The 20,248-nt window shown below is 40.3% G+C and overlaps 1 protein-coding gene across 1 annotated transcript in view; it reads left to right on the forward strand.

The window, feature by feature from the left end:
- Positions 1 to 19,779, forward strand: part of DEPTOR (DEP domain containing MTOR interacting protein) — a 130,405-nt gene extending 110,626 nt beyond the window's left edge. Inside the window, exon 9 of the mRNA XM_025871046.2 lies at positions 14,493 to 19,779. Coding sequence (XP_025726831.1) covers positions 14,493 to 14,621 — 129 coding nt within the window. The 3' untranslated portion in view covers positions 14,622 to 19,779. The remainder of the gene's footprint in view (positions 1 to 14,492) is intronic.
- The last annotated feature ends 469 nt before the right edge of the window (positions 19,780 to 20,248 follow it).

Below are 20,248 nucleotides of genomic sequence, written 5' to 3' on the forward strand. Positions count from 1 at the left end.
CCAGTTCCATCCACGTCATTGCAAATGGCAAGATCTCATTCCTTTTGGTGGCTGCGTAATATTCCATTGTGTGTATGTGTGTATATATATATATATATACCAGATCTTCTTTATCCATTCATCTGTCAATGGACATCTTGGCTCTTTCCACAGTTTGGCTGTTGTGGACATTGCTGCTGTAAACATTGGTGTGCACGTGCCCCTTTGGATCGCTACATTTGTATCTTTGGGGTAAATACCCAGTAGTGCATTTGCTGGATCGTATGGTAGCTCTATTTTCAACTCTTTGAGGAACCTCCATACGGTTTTCCAGAGTGGCTGCACCAGCTTGCATTCCCACCAACAGTGTAGGAGGGTTCCCCTTTCTCCACATCCCCGATAACATCTGTCGTTTCCTGACTTGTTAATTTTAGCCATTCTGACGGGTGTGAGGTGGTATCTCCTTGAGGTTTGGATTTGGATTTCCCTGATGCCGAGCGATGTTAAGCACTTTTTCATGTGTCTGTTGGCCATTTGGATGTCTTCTTTGGAAAAATGTCTGTTCATGTCTTCTGCCCATTTCTTGATTGGATCATTTGTTCTTTGGGTGTTGAGTTTGATAAGTTCTTTATAGATTTTGGATACTAGCCCTTTATCTGATATGTCATTTGTGAATATCTTCTCCCATTCTGTTGGTTGTCTTTTGGTTTTTGTGGACTGTTTCTTTTGCTGTGCAAAAGCTTTTTATCTTGATGATATCCCAATAGTTCATTTTTGCCCTTGCTTCCCTTGCCTTGGGCGATGTTTCTAGGAAGAAGTTGCTGCGGCTGAGGTCGAAGACATTGCTGCCTGTGTTCTCCTTTAGGATTTTGATGGACTCCTGTCTCACATTTAGGTCTTTCAACCATTTAGAGTCTATCTTTGTGTGTGGTGTAAGGAAATGGTCCAATTTCATTCTTCTGCAGGTGGCAGTCCAATTTTCCCAACACCGTTTGTGGAAGAGACTGTCTTTTTTCCATTGGACATTCTTTCCTGCTTTGTCAAAGATGAGTTGATCCTAGAGTTGAGGGTCCATCTCTGGGCTCTCTATTCTGTTTCATTGATCTATGTGTCTGTTTTTGTGCCAGGACCATACTGTCTTGACGATGACAGCTTTGTAATAGAGCTGGAAGTCCAGAATTGTGATGCCGCCAGCTTTGCTTTTCTTTTTCAACATTCCTCTGGCTATTCGGGGTCTCTTCTGGTTCCATACAAATTTTAGGATTATTTGTTCCATTCCTTTGAAAAAAGTGGATGGTATTTTGATGGGGGATTGCACTGAATGTGTAGATTGCTCTAGGTAGCATTGACATCTTCACAATATTTGTTCTTCCAATCCATGAGCATAGAACATTTTTCCATTTCTTTGTGTCTTCCTCAATTTCTTTCATGAGTATTTTATAGTTTTCTAAGTACAGATCCTTTGCCTCTTTGGTTAGATTTATTCCTAGGTATCTTATGGTTCTGGGTGCAATTGTAAATGGGATCGACTCCTTAGTTTCTCTCCCTTCTGTCTTGTTGGTCTATAGGAATGCCACTGGTTTCTGTGCATTGATTTTATATCCTGCCACTTGACTGAATTCCTGTATGAGTTCTAGCAGTTTTGGGGTGGAGTCTTTTGGGTTTTCCACATACAGTATCATATCATCTGCAAAGAGTGAGAGTTTGACTTCTTCTTTGCCGATTTGGATGCCTTTGATTTCTTTTTGTTGTCTGATTGCTGTGGCTAGGACTTCTAATACTATGTTGAATAGCAGTGGTGAGAGTGGACATCCCTGCCACGTTCCTGACCTTAGGGGGAAAGCTCTCAGTTTTTCCCCATTGAGAATGATATTCGCTGTAGGTTTTTCATAGATGGCTTTTGTGATCTTGAGGTATGTACCCTCTATCCGTATATTCTGAAGAGTTTTGATCCAGAAAGGATGCTGTACTTTGTCAAATGCTTTTTCTGCATCTCTTGAGAGGATCATATGATTCTTGTTCTTTCTTTTGTTAATGTATTGTATCACGTTGATTGATTTGCGGATGTTGAACCAACCTTGCAGCCCAGGGATAAATCCCACTTGGTCGTGGTGAATAATCCTTTTAATGTACTGTTGGATCCTATTGGCTAGTATTTTGGTGAGGATTTTTGCATCCATGTTCATCAAGGATATTGGCTTGTAATTCTCCTTTTTGATGGGGTCTTTGTCTGGTTTTGGGATCAAGGTAATGGTGGCCTCATAAAACGAGTTTGGAAGTTTTCCTTCCATTTCTATTTTTTGGAACAGTTTCAGGAGAATAGGTATTAATTCTTCTTGAAATGTTTGGTAGAATTCCCCTGGGAAGCCATCTGGCCCTGGGCTTTTGTTTGTTGGGAGATTTTTGATGACTACTTCAATTTCCTTTGTGGTTATAGGTCTGTTCAGGTTATCTGTTTCTTCCTGGTTCAGTTTTGGTAGTTGATACATCTCTAGGAATGCATCCATTTCTTCCAGGTTATCTAATTTGCTGGCATAGAATTGCTCATAATATGTTCTTATAATTGTTTGTATGTCTTTGGTGTTGGTTGTGCTCTCTGCTCTTTCATTCATGATTTTGTTGATTTGGGTCATTTCTCTTTTCTTTTTGATAAGTCTGGCCAGGGGTTTATCAATCTTGTTAATTCTTTCAAAGAACCAGCTCCTAGTTTTGTTGATCTGTTCTACTGTTCTTTTGGTTTCTATTTCATTGATATTGGCTCTGATCTTTATTATTTCTCTTCTCCTGCTGGGTTTAGGCTTTATTTGCTGTTTTTTCTCCAGCTCTTTTAGTTGTAGGGTTAGGTTGTGTATTTGAGACCTTTCTTGTTTCTTGAGAAAGGCTTGTATTGCTATATACTTTCCTCTTAGGACGGCCTTCACTGCATCCCAAAGATTTTGAACAGTTGTGTTTTCATTTTCATTTGTTTCCATGAATGTTTTTAATTCTTCTTTAATTTCCTGGTTGACCCATTCATTCTTTAGTAGGATGCTCTTTAGCCTCCCTGTATTTGAGTTCTTTCTGACTTTCCTCTTGTGATTGAGTTCTAGTTTCAAAGCATTGTGGTCTGAAAATATGCAGGGAATAATCCCAATCTTTGGTACCGGTTGAGACCTGATTTGTGACCTAGGATGTGATCTATTCTGGAGAATGTTCCATGGGCACTAGAGAAGGATGTGTATTCTGTTGCTTTGGGATGGAATGTTCTGAATATGTCTGTGAAGTCCATCTGGTCCAGTGTGTCATTTAAAGTCTTTATTTCCTTGTTGATCTTTTGCTTAGATGATCTGTCCATTTCAGTGAGGGGGGTGTTAAAGTTCCCCACTCTTATTGTATTGTTGTCGATGTGTTTCTTTGCTTTTGTTATTAATTGCCTCATATAATTGGCTGCTCCCATGTTAGGGGCATAGATATTTACAATTGTTAGATCTTCTTGTTGGAGAGACCCTTTAAGTAGGATATAGTGTCCTTCCTCATTTCTTATTACAGTCTTTGATTTAAAATCTAATTTGTCTGATATAAGGATTGCCACCCCAGCTTTCTTTTGGTGTCCATTAGCATGGTAAATGGTTTTCCACCCCTTCACTTTCAATCTGGGGGTGTCTTTGGGTCTAAAATGAGTCTCTTGCAGACAGCATATGGATGGGTCTTGTTTTTTAATCCAATGTGATAGCCTGTGTCTTTTGATTGGGGCATTTAGCCCATTTACATTCAGGGTAACTATTGAAAGATAGGAATTTAGTGCCATTGTAGTGCCTGTAAGGTGACTGTTACTGTATACTGTCTTGTTCCTTTCTGGTCTATGCTGCTTTTAGGCTCTCTCTTTGCTTAGAGGACTCCTTTCAATATTTCTTGTAGGGCTGGTTTCGTGTTTGCAAATTCCTTTAGTTTTTGTTTGTCCTGAAAGCCTTTTATCTCTCCTTCTATTTTCAATGACAGCCTAGCTGAATATAGTATTCTTGGCTGCATATTTTTCTCGTTTAGTGCTCTGAAGATATCATGCCAGTCCTTTCTGGCCTGCCAGGTCTCTGTGGATAGGTCTGTTGCCAAACTAATGCTTCTACCATTATAGGTTACAGATCTCTTCTCCCGAGCTGCTTTTAGGATTTTCTCTCTGTCTCTGAGACTCATAAGTTTTACTCTTAGATGCCGGGGTGTTGACCTATTTTTATTGATTTTGAGAGGGGTTCTCTGTGCCTACTGGATTTTGATGTCTGTTTCCTTCTCCACATTAGGGAAGTTCTCTGTTATAATTTGCTCCAGTATACCTTCTGCCCCGCTCTCTCTTTCTTCTTCTTCTGGGATCCCAATTATTCTAATGTTGTTTTGTCTTATGGTATTGCTTATCTCTCTAATTCTGCCCTTGTGATCCAGTAGTTGTTTATCTCTCTTTTTCTCACCTTCTTTGTTTTCCATCATTTGATCTTCTATATCACTGATTCTCTCTTCTGCCTCATTTATCCTAGCAGTTAGTGCCCCCATTTTTGATTGCACCTCATTAATAGCCTTTTTGATTTTTGACTTGTTTAGATTTTAGTTCTTTTATTTCTCCAGGAAGGGTTTCTCTGATAACTTCCATGCTTTTTTCAAGCCTAGCTAGTATCTTTAAAGTCATGATTCTGAACTCTAGGTCCGACATTGTACTCATGTCCGTATTGAGTAGGTCCCTGGCAGATGGCAGTACCTCTTGTTCTTTTTGTTGAGGTGATTTTTTCTGTCTTGTCATTTTGTCCAGAGGAGAATAGATGAATGAGAGAACAAAATACTAACAGGGTAACAATGGCCCCAGAAAATATACTCTAAACAAATCAGAAAGGACCTGAAACCAGGGGAAAAGAAAGGGAAAGAAAGAGAAAAAAAGAAAAAAGAAAAGGATAAAAACAAACAAAAACAGAACAAAACAAAACAAAACCCAATATGATCAAATATGATCAGGCCTCTGCATAGATCAGTGCCACACACTAGATTTTGGGTGTATTTTGGTCTGTTAGAAGAAAGTGCCTCCCAAAATTTTAAAGAAAGAAAGACTTATATCTACAAAATAAGGGTTGATACGATGAAGGGATGGAATATGACTGCAAAGATGAAAATTATAAAAAAATTTTATAAAAGGAATTGATAAAAAGTTGTTTGAAAAAAGAAAGAAGAGGATTTAAAAAAAAAAGAAAGAGAAAAAAGGGGGAGAGAATGTGATCAGGTAGGAGACTAGAACAAAGCCATACACTAGAGATTTAGGGTATATTTTGATCTGTTATAAGAAACTGTATCTCAAAATTTTAAAGAGAGAACAACTAATATATATATGCCAAAAATAAGGGTAACTACTATGAAGGGATAGAATACGACTCTAAAAATGAAAAATAAAAATGTTTTTTTAATTTATCTTTTATTTTATTTATTTTTTTAAAGATTTTATTTATTTATTTGAGAGAGACTGAATGAGAGATAGAGAGCACAAGAGGGAAGAGGGTCAGAGGGAGAAGCAGACTCCCCGCTGGGCAGGGAGCCCGATGCGGGACTCGATCCCGGGACTCCAGGATCATGACCTGAGCCGAAGGCAGTCGCTTAACCAACTGAGCCACCCAGGCGCCCTAAAAATGTTTTTTTTTTTTTTTAAAGGGGATTGAAAAGATGTTGGTTGAAAAGGGAAAAAGAAAAATTCAAAAAAAAAAAGACAGTTAAAAAAAATTAACTTTGAAAGACTAAAGAATCATGGTAAAAAAGCCATGAATTCTATGTGCAGTATTCCCCTAGCGCTGGAGTTCTCCCGTTCTCATTGATCGGTAAACTTGGTCTTGGCTGGTGGTTCTTGCTGATCTTCTGGGGGAGGGGCCTGTTGCCGTGGTTGCCAAATGTCTTTGCCGGAGGCGGAATTGCCCTGCCCTTGTCGGTCTGTGCTAAGTAATCTGCTCGGGTTTGCTCTCCGGAGCTTTTGTTCCCTGCAAGCTCTCGGTACAGCTTTGGAGGATGAGAGTGAAAATGGCGGCCTCCCAATCTCCGCCCGGAGGAGACAAGAACTCGGGGCCCTGCTCCTCGGTGCGCCGCCAGAGAAAAGCAGTCACTCCCATGTCCCCAGTCTCCAGCCGCACTCCATGCTCACCCGGCCTGTGACCGAGCGTTTCTATCTCTGGCACCCGACCCCGTGTGGAGTCTCCAAACCCAGCAGATCCCCGCGGTGCGCTCCCGCGCCGCTCTTCCCCGGGGGAGGGAGGGGAGTCTCCCGGGATCTGCCGCTTGTTGGGTCCCTGCTGGAGGAGCAGTGGCCCGACTGGGCCGCGGATCACAGTTTATGGCCACCCTGAGCTGAGAGCCCGCGCCTCGGCTCCGTCTCTGCAGCCGGCTTCCCCGCTCCGATACCTGGGAGCTCTGCTGCACTCAGGCACCCCTGGCCTTTCTGTGACCCCGAGAGTCCTGAGACCACACTGTCCCGCGAGGGTTCCACCCCCCGCTTAGCCACTGGAGCGACGTCCCTCAGCGGAGCCAACTTCTAAAAGTTCCGATTTTGTACTCCGCGGCTCTATCACTTGCCAGAAGCGGCTGACGGAGGCCCCCTCCCCCGCCGTCTATCCTCCCGAATATCGCCTCGGGTTCACTTCTCTGCATGTCCTACCTTCCAGTAAGCGGTTGCTTCTATGTTCAGAGAGTTGTTGCTACTCTCCTCTTCGATCTCCTGTTGAGTTCATAGGTGTTCAGAATGGTTTGCTCCCTATTCAGCTGAATTCCTGAGACCAGACGAAATCCAGGTCTCCTACTCCTCCGCCATCTTGCTCCACCCAAAAACCTTGGCAAGCGCCTGTTTGAAACCACCAGGCACTTGGAATTTCTCAATTTGAAACAAAAATTCTTTAATGTTGCTTTTTGTTGTTGTTTTATTGGAAAAGTCACTCTTAACATATCCTTGACTTTCCTTCAAGGCTGATGGCACAGTCTGTTCTTCGGGGACATCACAGAGCCATCCATATAGCATGCTGAAAATGCATAAAGCTTAGAGGAAAACTAATTCTCTGGAGAGAGAATCCTGTGTTTGTCCGAGAACTGGATCTCTGCCTCCTCCCACACCACTCACTCCACAGCCAGTTGCATAGTTGGTGGAGAGATTTATGGGATTAAACATACAGCTGCAAATCTTTTCTTTTTTTCTCCCCCCAAGAACAATGTTCTGCTGTCAAGGCTGTTATGCACTAAATACAGACACACAACTTACTTACTACAGCAGTGTCTGAAACTCCTAAGTGTCATCCTTGCTGAATGTGAATGTTTTGTAAACATAAAGCATTCTATAGATGTAAGGAATTCATTCTATAGAAGTAACTAGCACATCTTGACTCAGCTTTCTTTAGTTCTGCAGGAACTTTGTTAAAGTGAGTATCCTACAGACAAGACCAGTGATTCCTTAAGGAATTCCATACTCAATTTACTTTAAAATTATGCTGATTGTTTACAGTGGTTTCTGGATTCTCTATCCTTGTGAGATTCTCTTAGCTTCGGAAAAATCTCTCCTCACCCTGGATTGATTTTTATTTTTATTTTTCATATTTGATCTCAATAAATAATACCTACTCAGTATCAATTTCCGTCTCCCAAACCAGAACCCAAAGTAGCTTTCCTGGTTATGCGCCATGCAATGGTTGGTTTGTCTTCCTTTCAACAGTCTGCATTCACGGGGCTGTTTGCAGAGAGAGATTGTGTGGGTAGAGGGGTAGAAGAGAAAAACCAATGTTTATTTAATGTTTCACTGATATTAAACACTGGGCTTAGTACTTAATCAGATTTGATCCTCCTAATGAATTTGACCTCCATTTTACAGATGAGTAAAGCATAACTCAGGGAATTTGTAACTTGCCCAAAGTCCCATTACTGGTAAATTATAAAGGTAAGAGTTAAAACAATTTTATTGCACTATATAGAAAATGTAAAAATTATTTAGGCACATCGCAACTTATTACAAAATGAGCTACTAGTGAAACTACTACCCAAGATTTCTAAGATCACAGGTTAATTGCCTACTTTTGAAATTTATAGCAGTTAGGGATGCCTGGGTGGTTCAGTCATTAAGCATCTGCCTTTGGCTCAGGTCATGATCCCAGGGTCCTGGGATCGAGCCCTGCGTCGGGCTCCCTGCTCGCCGGGAAGCCTGCTTCTCCCGCTCCCACTCCCCCTGATTGTGTTCCCTCTCTTGCAGTGTCTGTCTGTCAAATAAATAAAATCTTTAAAAAAATTTAAAAAAAAAGAAATTTTCATATCAATTAATCATATTATAATCATAGTATTGAAACTTTATCTCTTGGTCTGTCTTGCTGTTTTGTTATTTTGAGGGAAAGTCCGAAGCAGGCTTACCCTCGAATCCTTTCTCCTTCAAGAACACAAAGAACAAAAGAGAGAAAAGCCAGAGTAGCTTTACACGAGTGCAGTCATTTCGGGGATGCGAGTGTCTTGGTGAATACACATTTCCATGGCAGTAAGAAGACACTTACGTAATCAAAGGTGTAGTGTTTCTTTCCAACCTCACTCCCACTATGGATAACAATTGAATGATTGTGATGGAATCCTAGCCATACAAGGACAAATGTGCAATTGCACAATCCCATGGGCACTCAATCCATCTGTAGGGTTATCGGGCGTCTGCCAGGACCGGCACAGGAGAGGAATTAGAGGCAAGATTATTTAGTTGGTTTGGCTCCTTATCAGGAGGAAAGCTGGAGTTCAGCCTAGGTATTCATCCCAACCTGATCACACCCTGAAATGTGCTGAGTCCTACCCCTGTCTTCCCATTAACTCTTACCAGACCTACAATGGTTTTTAGGACTTTTCTCCATTACCTTCTTGCTCAGAAATCACTTACCTATGACTTATGAAGTGTTGTTCTTCCTTCTCATTAAGGATGACTTCCTCTATATCCCTTCTTTATAAAGTCAAGGTACTGGCGTTCTTGGAGGAAATGAGCTTAGAGCAGCTACATGAACTCATGATTGATCTCTTCTCTGTGAACCAGGAAATGAGAGAATTGCAATAAAATCTTTGAAAACAAATATGATAAAGGTAATTATAAGCAGAAGAAAAGCATCACACCCTCACTTAAATTCTCATTTCCACCTGCAGGTAGAAGGTAGTATGTACCTAAGGTAGATCTATTCAGAGGTTGTCAACATGTTCTGTGTATTTGTATGTGTCTCCTTTTTAATATAGAAGAGGAAAAAAAAATATCTCCCAGGCTGTGTGCTTCCTGTGATTACTGGTAATGTGTGTTTATTTGCAGAACATAGTGTACCAAAAATGCTAATTCAAAGTCCATTATAACTGAATATGTTAGACAGTTCTACCTGCGTTTTCCAGATCGTTTTGCACATTTTTAGTAACAGGACAGTGGAACTGCAGGAACCACAACAGTTGTGGGGACCACTTAGGGAGAGATGACGTTTTTTACTAACAGCCTGACTCCAAAAATACTACCTTGAATATGAGCATGATAAATGTTTGGAAGGCTTTTTTTCCTCCTCATTCAAGAAAAAAAAATTGAAATAAATACCTTAAGTTCATATATTGTTCAGGACTGTAAATGGCACAAAAAGCAATCCAATATTAGCTGAGTAAAAACCTTCTTGTGAAGTTGGAAGATCCTAAACATCAACATCACAAGATATCTGAGTGGACCTAGACTGTTTAATTAATAGTTAAAGCAAAGAGAAGAAACATGTGTCTTCTACTATTCTCTGCATTCCTCAAACTTGCATATATACACTGTACTTTATAAATGTGTATTTATGTGGGGCTGTGGAGTCATATGGAGTTCAAATTACAGATGTGACACTTAGTTGTGTGACCTTGAGCAAAGAACTTAACCTCTCTGAGACTCAGTTTGTTCATAAGCATTATACTGGTGATCATGGGTGGCCAGTGATAGAAACCAGCTACCATAAAAGAAATTTTTTTTTAAAAGATTTATTTATTGGGGCACCTGGGTGGCACAGTTAGTTAAGATCCGACTCTTGGCTTCAGCTCAGGTCATGATCTCAGGGTCCTGGGATTGAGCCCCATGTTGGGTTCCATGCTCAGTGTGAAGTCTGCTTGAGATGCTCTCTCTTTTTTTAAAGATGTATTTATTTTAGAGAGGGAGAGAGTATGAGTGGGAGGGGCAGAGGGAGAGAGAGAGAATCCCAAGCAGACTTCCCATGGAGTGCAAAGCCCAATGTGGGGCTCAATCTCACAATCCTGAGATCATGACCTGAGCCGAAATCAGGAATTGGACACTTAACCAACTGAGCCACCCTGGTGCCCCCAAAATGACCTTTCTCTAAAATTAAGTGCAGTTCAAGTCACCACTCACCAAGGTTGATGACAAGTCCAATATAATATTGTTTTGATGCCCCATTGCCCATGCCCTTCCCCTTTGGGATTATAGGTCCCCCAGCCCCCATCCTGGGGTTTAGGCAGCCCAATAACATGGACTTTGACCACTGTGCTACCCATGGTCCTTGTCCAGCTGGCCCTGATGGCTACCCCTTTTCCACCCCTGAACTCCGGGGCATAGGTCCTGAGCAGAGGCCACTGAATGCTCATCCTCCCAGTCACACAGCCCTTACCATTCCAGTTATGTAGTCTCCGAGAATCCCTGCAATCAGGAGGTCCATAAGACCCCATCTTTGAACCAATCCTGCACCCACCCTCTCCAGTCTACAGAGATCTATGCATTGCTGACATCAGCCCCCTTTTCCCTCCAGTTCTTCTTTTTAATAACAACTTTGTTGAGATATAATTCATATACTGTGTAAAGTGTAGATCTCACTTATTTTTGGCATAGTCACAGAGTCATGCAACTATCCCCACAATCAATTTTAGAACATTTCACCACCCCTGAAAGAAACCCTATATTTTTTTTAATAAAACAAATATTTTTGAGGATTGTAAGTTGGTTACAGTTTGGGCTAGGAACCCTATACTTATTGGCAGTCACTATCATACCTCCCCATGCCCCAGCCTTAGGAAACCACTAATCTACTTTCTGTCTCTGGGGGTTCATCCATTCTGGACTTTTAATATAAGAGGACTTATACAATATATGGTCTGTTGTGACTGACTTTTTTCACTTAGCATAGTGTTTTCAAGGTTCATCCATGTTGTAGCATGTAGTTGGTTCCATTTTATTGCTGAATGATATTCCATGATATGGGTATATCAAATGTTATTTCTCTTTTCATCAACTGATGGACATTTGGGATCCTTGAGTTCTTTAAGTACCAAATCTCCCTCCCTTCAGCTCCTTCCCTCTGGTGGCCCCAGATCAGGGGTTATAGACTCCAATGTCTGTCAGCTAGGTGGCAGAGAAACAGGAACTGGGGTGAACCATGGCAAATAAGAGAACATCTACTAGGGGTAGCCCCTACTCAGCCATTGCAAGTGGCCATTCTAACCTGGTGTTATTAGAGCTTTAGATTGTTCCAGAGAGGCCAAATCCTGGACTTTTATGTTGAAATTTCCTACTTTTTAAGTGTTGGTCAATGAAAACAAACCACCCTTATGTGAGAGAGACAGAATACAATTCTGGTTGAGACTAAATGCTAAAGGTAATCCCTGGTGATGCAGAGACACATATCACCTTCAGGAGCCCATGAAGGGTTAGCTGGAATGTGAATCACTGCCTTCTCATCTGGCCACACAAAAAGGCTATTCAGCCCTTTGGAGGAAAGAAAGACCCGGGTCTAAAGTCAGCACTCTGGATCAGGAGGGAGTGGAATTTCTCTTATTCTTTGGCTCATGAGTATGCTGGAGCAGAAAAAACAAAGCACCATGAATGTTTCCTTTAAATTAGTGTTCAATTGCCCTGCAAATTACCTGTGGCCTTCTTCAGGATGGATTGTAACCTGCTAGTATGACTTTGATTATGACTCTGACTTCTATCATGGTTGAGAACTGCTGATTCTGTACAAGATGTGCCCTGAATCCATGAGGACAGATTTATGGAAATGGGAAAGGAGAAACAGTGATGGTGTGGTCTCCTTATGTACAAAGATGCCATGGCAATATAGGTTGGGAGTGGAAAATATTGAGGTTCATAACAACAGCAAGTGTTCATTATGTAAATAACCACTTTGCTTACTACTGTTCACTTTCCATTTTGTTTTGCATGTCACCGCAGAGGAAGTGGGTATTTTTAAAGGGAAAGAAGTTCATAGAAACCAGCGGTGTAGTGCTTGACATGTGCAAAGAGGTTTTAAATTCATTATCTAATTTGAGCCCATGCAGATAAGCATTTTTACCTAACCCTGTTTTATAAATTGAGACATGGTAGAGAAGACATGACTTGATTAAGGTCATCAAACAGGGAAGCCAAAGACTTAAATCCTTATCATTGAATTCCAAATCCCACGTCTTTCCCAAATCCCAAATCTTTTCCATCTATAGCTGCCCTTCTAATACTTTCCAATTTTGGTTTGAGGAATAGGTATAGGTATTTTTACACTTAATAATACAGCGTTTTATTGTGTTTACTTTATATATTTTATTTTATTTTTATATTTAAAATATGTTTTATGTTTTAAATACTTAGAATTCATATTATTTATATTATATCAATACAGTGAGTTGATATGGTTGTTACCCACTCAGAAAATAAGAAAAGGAAATGGTGATTTTCAAAATGTTTTCATATTTTCCCGCTCTTTGAGTCATCAACACTAAATTAATTAATTAATAATCAGGTGTGCATATTAATTGCCGAGGCATTATAAAGAAATATGATGATAACAACAGGTATGGGAGACATTAAATCAATCAGTCTCAACCAGACCCTCTCCTTTCCTTTCCCTCTCTCATTCTTCTCTTCCTTCTTCCCTTTTGTCTTCTTTTCTTTCCTCCTTTTTATTTTCTTATTTTCTTATTCAGTGAGGGGATAATTTATAAGAAGCAAGAAACCCTTCAGACTCCATCAAAGTTATGCTTTTTTTGCTTAATGCATTTATACATTCAATTCGTTCAACAGTGAATATTTATTGAGTTACTGCATTGGTTTCCTATTGCTGCTGTAACAAATTGACACAAACTTGGCAGCATCAAACAAAGAAAATGTATTGCCTTAGTTCTAGAGTCAGAAGTCTAAAGGTGTCAGCAGGTCCGCATTCCCTCTGGACTTTCAGAGGGTAGAATCCACTGCCTCGCCTTTTCCAGCTAATGGAGGCCACTTGCATTCCTTGCTTCTGGCCCCTTTCTCTTTCCTCTCCAGTTTCTTGCTTCTGTTGTGACATCTAGTTCTGCCTTCGGCTTTTGAGTCTCCCTCTCATAAGGACCCTTGAAGTTGGGCCCACCCAGATGACTCAGGATAATCTCCTGATGTTAAAATCAGCTGATTAGCAACCATTCCATCTGTAACCCTAACTCCCCATTGCCATGTAAACTAAGTATTCAGAGGTTCCATGGATGAGGACATAGACATTGTTGGGTATTAAAGATATTGTATCTACCATGTGCCAGGCACTGTACAGACTTATATTCTGTGGGATTCTGTTTTGCTAATTAAATGTACTTATCACTGACAGCTGGAGATCTGTGTGTCTTTCCATTTTTCTATTTGAGGGACATAAATCACTCGTCTGTCCAATGTCTGCCTCTTCAGACACACAGCAGATATATCAACTGTTAATTTGTATCAGCTAAATAAAAAAGTACCCAGAATCTGATGTCACCACTAACCTCAAGTGAAGTACCTTCCTTTGAGGCAGTAGCTGTGGGTCACTATCCAGCTCACTATGGTCTCTAATTATTGAATGGTGCTTCTTCTTTTTTTTTTTTTTTTAATTGTAATTCTCTCTCCTACCACGGGTTAACTAATACTTAGTGTAAAAGCTAACCTTTGTTGGCCTCATCCACTTTCATAAGGATGGGAAATAGGGAAATGTGTGGAATTTAGCATCTCAATGGGGACACTTTGGCAAGTGAAAGGAAGCACTATTAATAATCATTCAGAAACAGTAGATGGCAAAGAGGGCTGTCTTGGGAACAGTGGGCCATAGGGTCTCCCTCAATATTGAGACCAAATGAGTAACAGCCATAAACACTGACTGTAAAAATATATTGAGTACTCCATTGGTTCAGAGCACTGCAGTAGAAGAAGCTTGATGTACTTCACTTCATTTAATTCTTACAACATCTTATAAGGTAGGTATTGTTATTATTATTATTATTATTAATCATCCCTAGTTTAGAGTTGAGGGAAATGAAGCTCAGAAATTTAAATACCTAGCTCCAGCTGGTAAGTTGCTAAACTAGGATTTAATCCTAATTTTGTGAAACACCAAGCCAAATGCTTTTTCTATTATATCACCTTCCAGAAAAAGTGTAGATTCTTGGAAATTGTTGTCTTCAGCTGGGTGCAGTTGGGTATTTTAAGAGATGTGAGATGTTAGAGATACACAATGACTTCGTTAGAGGTCTATGGAAAAGCAGGAGCTGTAATAGATACTTTTTCTTTGTCTTTCCTTTAGGTCTGTCAGTTTGTCGTCTCTGTAAATGGGCTCAATGTGCTGCATGTTGACTACCGGACCGTGAGCAATCTGATTCTGACGGGCCCTCGGACAATCGTCATGGAAGTCATGGAGGAGTTAGAGTGCTGAGCAAGTGGACGTCCTTGGCCCTTCAGTGGCCTGAGGATGATCAAAACCAAGACAACACAAAGCAATGCAATGACAAGACTTCCATACACATGGATGGTTTTGGACGCACAAATCTTTTCTCCATACATACAAATCTTGATTTGAGTTTCATAGACTGTTTGAATGTGGAAGAACCGGGTAGATCATCTTTAAACAACAACAACAAAAAATTACGTCAGTGTAGAAAAACATTCAGAAATGGAATTTCCTTACATAGTAGAATTGCCTTACTCGATTTCTATTTGTAGTTCTCAGCCATTGTTTTTTTTTTATCTTAGTTCACAGAAAGTTGTTGAAATGCTTCTCTGGCCAAAACAGCAACATGCTAAAATACCCCCATAGGAGTCAATAGAGTAGTTGTTACAGATTTTAAATTGTTCTCGTACCAAAATGAATATGGAACTGTTTATGAAAGGATCTGGATTTCACCAAGCTTCAAATTAAAGCAACATCCAGAGGAATAATACCCATTAACTAGCATTTTGAAAAAGGTTCTAAAGCATTCAAGTGCTTAAAAGCAATTGAAAAAATGACTTTTTCTTAATTCCTGCCTTTAGTATCAACTTCTAACATATGTTTTCATTTATGGTGTTCGTTAGAAAACAAAAACCTTGTGATGATTATAGATGGGATAAATAGGGAGATACTACTTGTGATTATTTGCTCTGATTTCTCTTTCTGAGCCTAAACAATTTTGTCTTATCAATCAGCTACAGAAGCTTTCTAGATTTAATCCAGAATATGTTGAATGTCAAAACAGAGGAATTTGTATATACACATTTCAAGCCTCTGGCAAGATTTCACTTTGAAGTTGTCCCTTTGTAAGTGAAGGATTCTAGAGCTCGGCCCATATGTGATAAAACTTGAAATTAAATTGCCTCGTTGGCCTGAATTTTTACTAGCTTTCTGGTGTAACATATTCTAAGGAATGACATGTCCTGCTTATTTGGCAGGATTATTTTTCACCAAAACATCGTCTTGTGTTGTCATTTTTCAACTCACTGTATATATGCATGTTTCTTTTTTTGGTTTAGAAAAGAATGCATTTGGGGGCTTGGTGTATAGAGGAAATTCCTCAAAGTGCCAAATTAGGTAGTCAGGGAATGCCAAATTCTTAATTTCAAATAATGCATTCTGAACAACCAGGTTACTTTCTTATCACATGTTAACAAAATGAAATACGAATTTTGTACCTCAGCCATTCTTTTTGTGATAGGTTATCATAATGTATTGGTACTGGTAAAATGGGCATACTGTGCTAAAGATGTTATATATATATGTTTCTGGTAATCCAACTTTTCTGATCTTAGCTTTAGTCAGAGAATAGGATTTTGAAGTAATATAGAATGTCTAACATTAGTACCGTCAATCTACATGTGGGAACTAGTCGCGTTCTGTGCGTATGTGCGTTTATACTGTATGCCAGGATTTGTGCTAGGGCACTTAATGTGTGTGATCTCTTTGAATATTCATCAAAACCCTCCAAGGGATACCTGGGTGGCTCAGTCAGTGAAGCGTCTGCCTTTGGCTCAGGTTATGATCCCAGAGTCCTGGGATCGAGTCCCATATCCGGCTCTCTGCTCAGCGGGGAACCTGCATCTCCCTCTGCCTGCTGCTCCCCCTGCTCGTGCTCTCTCTCTCTCTCTGACAATAAATACATAAAATCTTAAAAAAAAAAACCCTCTAAGAAGGGTATTATCACCCTCATTTCTCAGATGGGGAAACTAAGTCTAAGCAGACTACAACATCCATGTTCACACAGCTGCAAGATCTGCTAAGATTCAAACATGGGTTTGTTTAATGCCAGAGCCCATGTTACCACCCCTCCCCCAGCCTTTCCCCATTTAGGGACCTACTGTTGCGGGCTTATTTTACACCCGGTGCTGTGCTAAAACTATACATCACTTATTCCTACTGACCTGTGAGGTCAATATCACCATTATCTCCATTTTATAGCTGAGGAAGCTGATTCATATAGAGGTTAGTCATGTGCCTGAGGCCACACAATTAGTGAGTGGGAGACCTTATGATCCAGCTCGAAATGTGTTTATGACATTTTTAAAAGACGAGTCTTAAATGCTGCCTGTGCTCAGGTGTTCGTTAGGTGACAAAAGAAGGAGGACCACCTTTGACGATGGCATCTTCTTGCTGCCATCTGTACTTTGTACTCATGTCCTAATGCCCATCATCTTGGGCCCTGGCATAATATCACTTCCCTTTAACCAGTCTAAGCACCAGAGAAGCATCTGTCTGTCTTTACTCCACTCAGCTTCCTGCCAGTGGAATTTCCCAGAGAGTGTTACTGATGTCTTTGGTCAAATGAATACTAAGGGAAGAAGAGAAGGAAAGAAAGGAGAGAGGAACTGTTTCATCCTTTGGCTCTCATCACCCTCAGTTTAAAGGCCAAATGCCAGAGAATTCTACTTAAAGTCAAGAGAGCTTTACCTTAGCTACTCCTCAGCAACCCCCCTCTCCGACATCCTTACATGGTAATTAAAGTGAATGCTCCCATTCCCATCGGGACACTCTTGAGCTCCCTCTGGCCTTTCCACATACAGCTTCTCCTCTCTGGAATAGGATTTCTCCTTCTTTGCCTGGAGAAATCTGTCCAGTTAATTCCCCTTAGTTATTATCTTCTCTGAAAAACCTTTGCCAGCTCCCTCATTCTGGGCTTGACTCCCCTTCTCTAATTTCCCATGGGCCCTTATGCATCAACCCCCTATGATTATGGCACTGATGACATTTACTTTGAGGTTGTCCATCACATGTCTGTCTCCCTAACTATATTCTGAGCAATGGCAGAATGGGACTGAGTCTTGTCACCCAGGTGTTCCCTTCACCTGGCACAGTTTGTGACTGTATCAGCTGTCCATGGCTACCTAGCAAACCACCCCACACCATGGCTCATAACGCTCTATGTGCTCATGATCCTGTACATTGGCAATTTGGGCAGAGCTCCGCTGGGATGGCCAGCCACTGGTCCAGGTGGTGCTGGGTGCGTTCCCATGAACATATGTGGTCTAGGAGGGCTCAGTGCATGTGTCTCACACAGATGGCTGGCGCTGTTGGCTGAGGTGCCTCCATTCCACCCCATGTGGTCTTTCCCCAGAGCTCCTAGGATTCCTTATTAGGCCTTATGAGATCAAAGAAGGTGAGAATGGAAACTGCAAGGACCTTTTGTGGACTTGCCTGGAGAGTCACCCAGTGTTACTTCCGTAGCATGTTGTCGATCAAAGCAAGTCACCAAACTAGCTCAGAATCAAGAGATGGGGAATGGACTCACCCTTTGATGGGAGGAGCTCCAAAGAATTTGTGGCTACTTTTAATCCGCCAAGAGTAGGTACTCACCATTCATGGAATAAAGGACCAAGGAGTTACCTAGTTATTGAAAGGCTCAGCTTTGCGGATGCAAATTACTGACCAAACACTGGGTAGAAGTTTGATATTAGGTTGTGAATAAAGCCCAGTGCCTAATGAAAACTTCAAAGTTAGAAAATCCTAAACTAATGGTGCCATGTGGAGCCATGGAGAGCACGGTTTCCTGTCCTCATTTTGCTGATGAGCACACTGCAGTGTGGAATGTTCGCGTGGCGCTCCCAGGCTCATGAGGCTTGCTAGGGTGAGAGCCTGGGTTACATGCCAGTCTTCTGCCTTCTAATTATATGTCCTTTACAAGATAACTCTCTGTGGTGGACACAAATGTGGTGAAAATAGGCCTCTGGCTCTGGGGTATTCATAAAACGCAAGGAGTGCCATCTACCTGTGAAGGTGAAGGGTGTACATTTTAATTGACTCAGGCTGTGGATTGTGAAATAACATCATTAAAAAATAAGTATTTTGTGTGATATTTTAACAGGTGAATTCCTTTAAAGTTTAGGAACTCCCTTTCTAAATGTAACACCAAGAATTGTTCTAAATTAACAATAAGCAATATTCCTAAGACTTCTTTCATGTGTGTATGTGTGTATCAGTATATTATGTGTGTGGTATCACTCACTGAGAACCCCTGAAATGGCTTTCTTTGTTCCCAGAGAAAACACTTTTGATTTTTCAGGTGTTTGTGTCGTGTGTTTATGTTTCTGTGATGAGGTGGAAATCTTCTTTGGTTTCTTCATCAGCATAATATGTGCTGTCAGTGCAAATTTGAAAGCCATGTTTGTTATTTCTGCTGTAGAGAGAAAAATACAATGGCCTTTTGGGTTGGTCCTGTTGTGTGATGTTTTACAATTAATCTCTGATAAGTAGTTGCATACATTGATAAGGGGACTAGTTGAGAAATTGTGGGTAACAAGAAGAAGATATCCATGTTTGAGTAGATTAGATGCAGTCAGCCTCATGCCATCTTATAAAAGGTGAATGCATTGGGGTGGTAGCAATTAACAATTAATAACTTAAAAATCATTGCTTTCCATTCAGAATGGAGTATCACATTTCCAAATACTCTTTTCAAATATTTGTGACAATAGTCAACTTTCAAGACCTATTTTAAACTGACATTAAGTATTCTCTCCTGTTGAGTATTAATCCTGTTTCATTCTCGTCAGAATAACTCTGGAACATATGCATCTTGCCAACTGGTTAGAGTCTGTTGATATCACTGAGCATTGTTTTACTCATTGAAGGCAGAATTTCAGGTGTAATATGCTTTTCCTCAGTTCAACACCAAAAGGACAATATGCAGCATACCAAAATGAAGTTCATCGTCAAATTTAGCATAGGATATTATCAAATGCATTAATATATGTACTTAATATATATGTTTATTTTTAAATTAGGTTGAAATTTATGTTTTCCCTTCTTAAGAATTATAGCATAATGCTTAAAATTATAATATGAAAATAGATTGTATAGTATGAAATAAATGTTAAATTTTTAAAACGGTGACTAGGTTTACAGCTTTTCCTGTCTTGTAGGACAAATTAGCAGTTTTTTATTCTAAGAAAGGGTTGCATTATAAAGCTGCTCTATTACTAACCTATCAGAGAAAACACATGGGACTCATATCTAATTCTCTAATGTAGCCAAAAGTGCCATTTGTAACACTACTTAATGATGGATGTTTTCTGACGCTCTTTGGCCTGAAAAAAAGAGTGCATTAAAAAGCTTTTTCTGTACTGTATTTGATTTGGAATCATTTTCTCGCTACATAGCCCTGTATTGATGAGTATTATGGAATAGTCTATATGGAAAAATGTTATGTAGTTGTTTACCACTCTGGGAGAAAGTTAGTTCTTTTTTATTTTCAACTAATTAGGAAATTGATTACATAATTTGGTATGTTTGGGAGCAGGGTAAAGTATTGGAGTAAGTGATTGGATTACACTCAATATTAACTAAAAGAACTTTACATTTTTCTCTCATTTCCTCCTTCCTTCATATATTCATTCATTCAAGAAACCTCGCTGAGACTATGTCTTGCTAGACACTGTATATAGGCCCTGGGAATAAAAAACCTGAGTGGATACGATCCTGGATCCAGCTCATCCTTTGAGTCACCTTTGGGCCTGCCTCCTAGAAGTGTTCTTTCCATGGAAGGGGTGGGGGGGGCAGGATATGAAATCATGGTGTTGAAGCAGGTGGTTTAATAC

Source organism: Callorhinus ursinus, unplaced genomic scaffold (assembly GCF_003265705.2).
Source record: "Callorhinus ursinus isolate GAN/ISIS: 27379988/994484 unplaced genomic scaffold, GSC_fseal_2.0 scaffold5, whole genome shotgun sequence".
In the NCBI taxonomy this organism is placed as follows: Eukaryota; Metazoa; Chordata; class Mammalia; order Carnivora; family Otariidae; genus Callorhinus; species Callorhinus ursinus.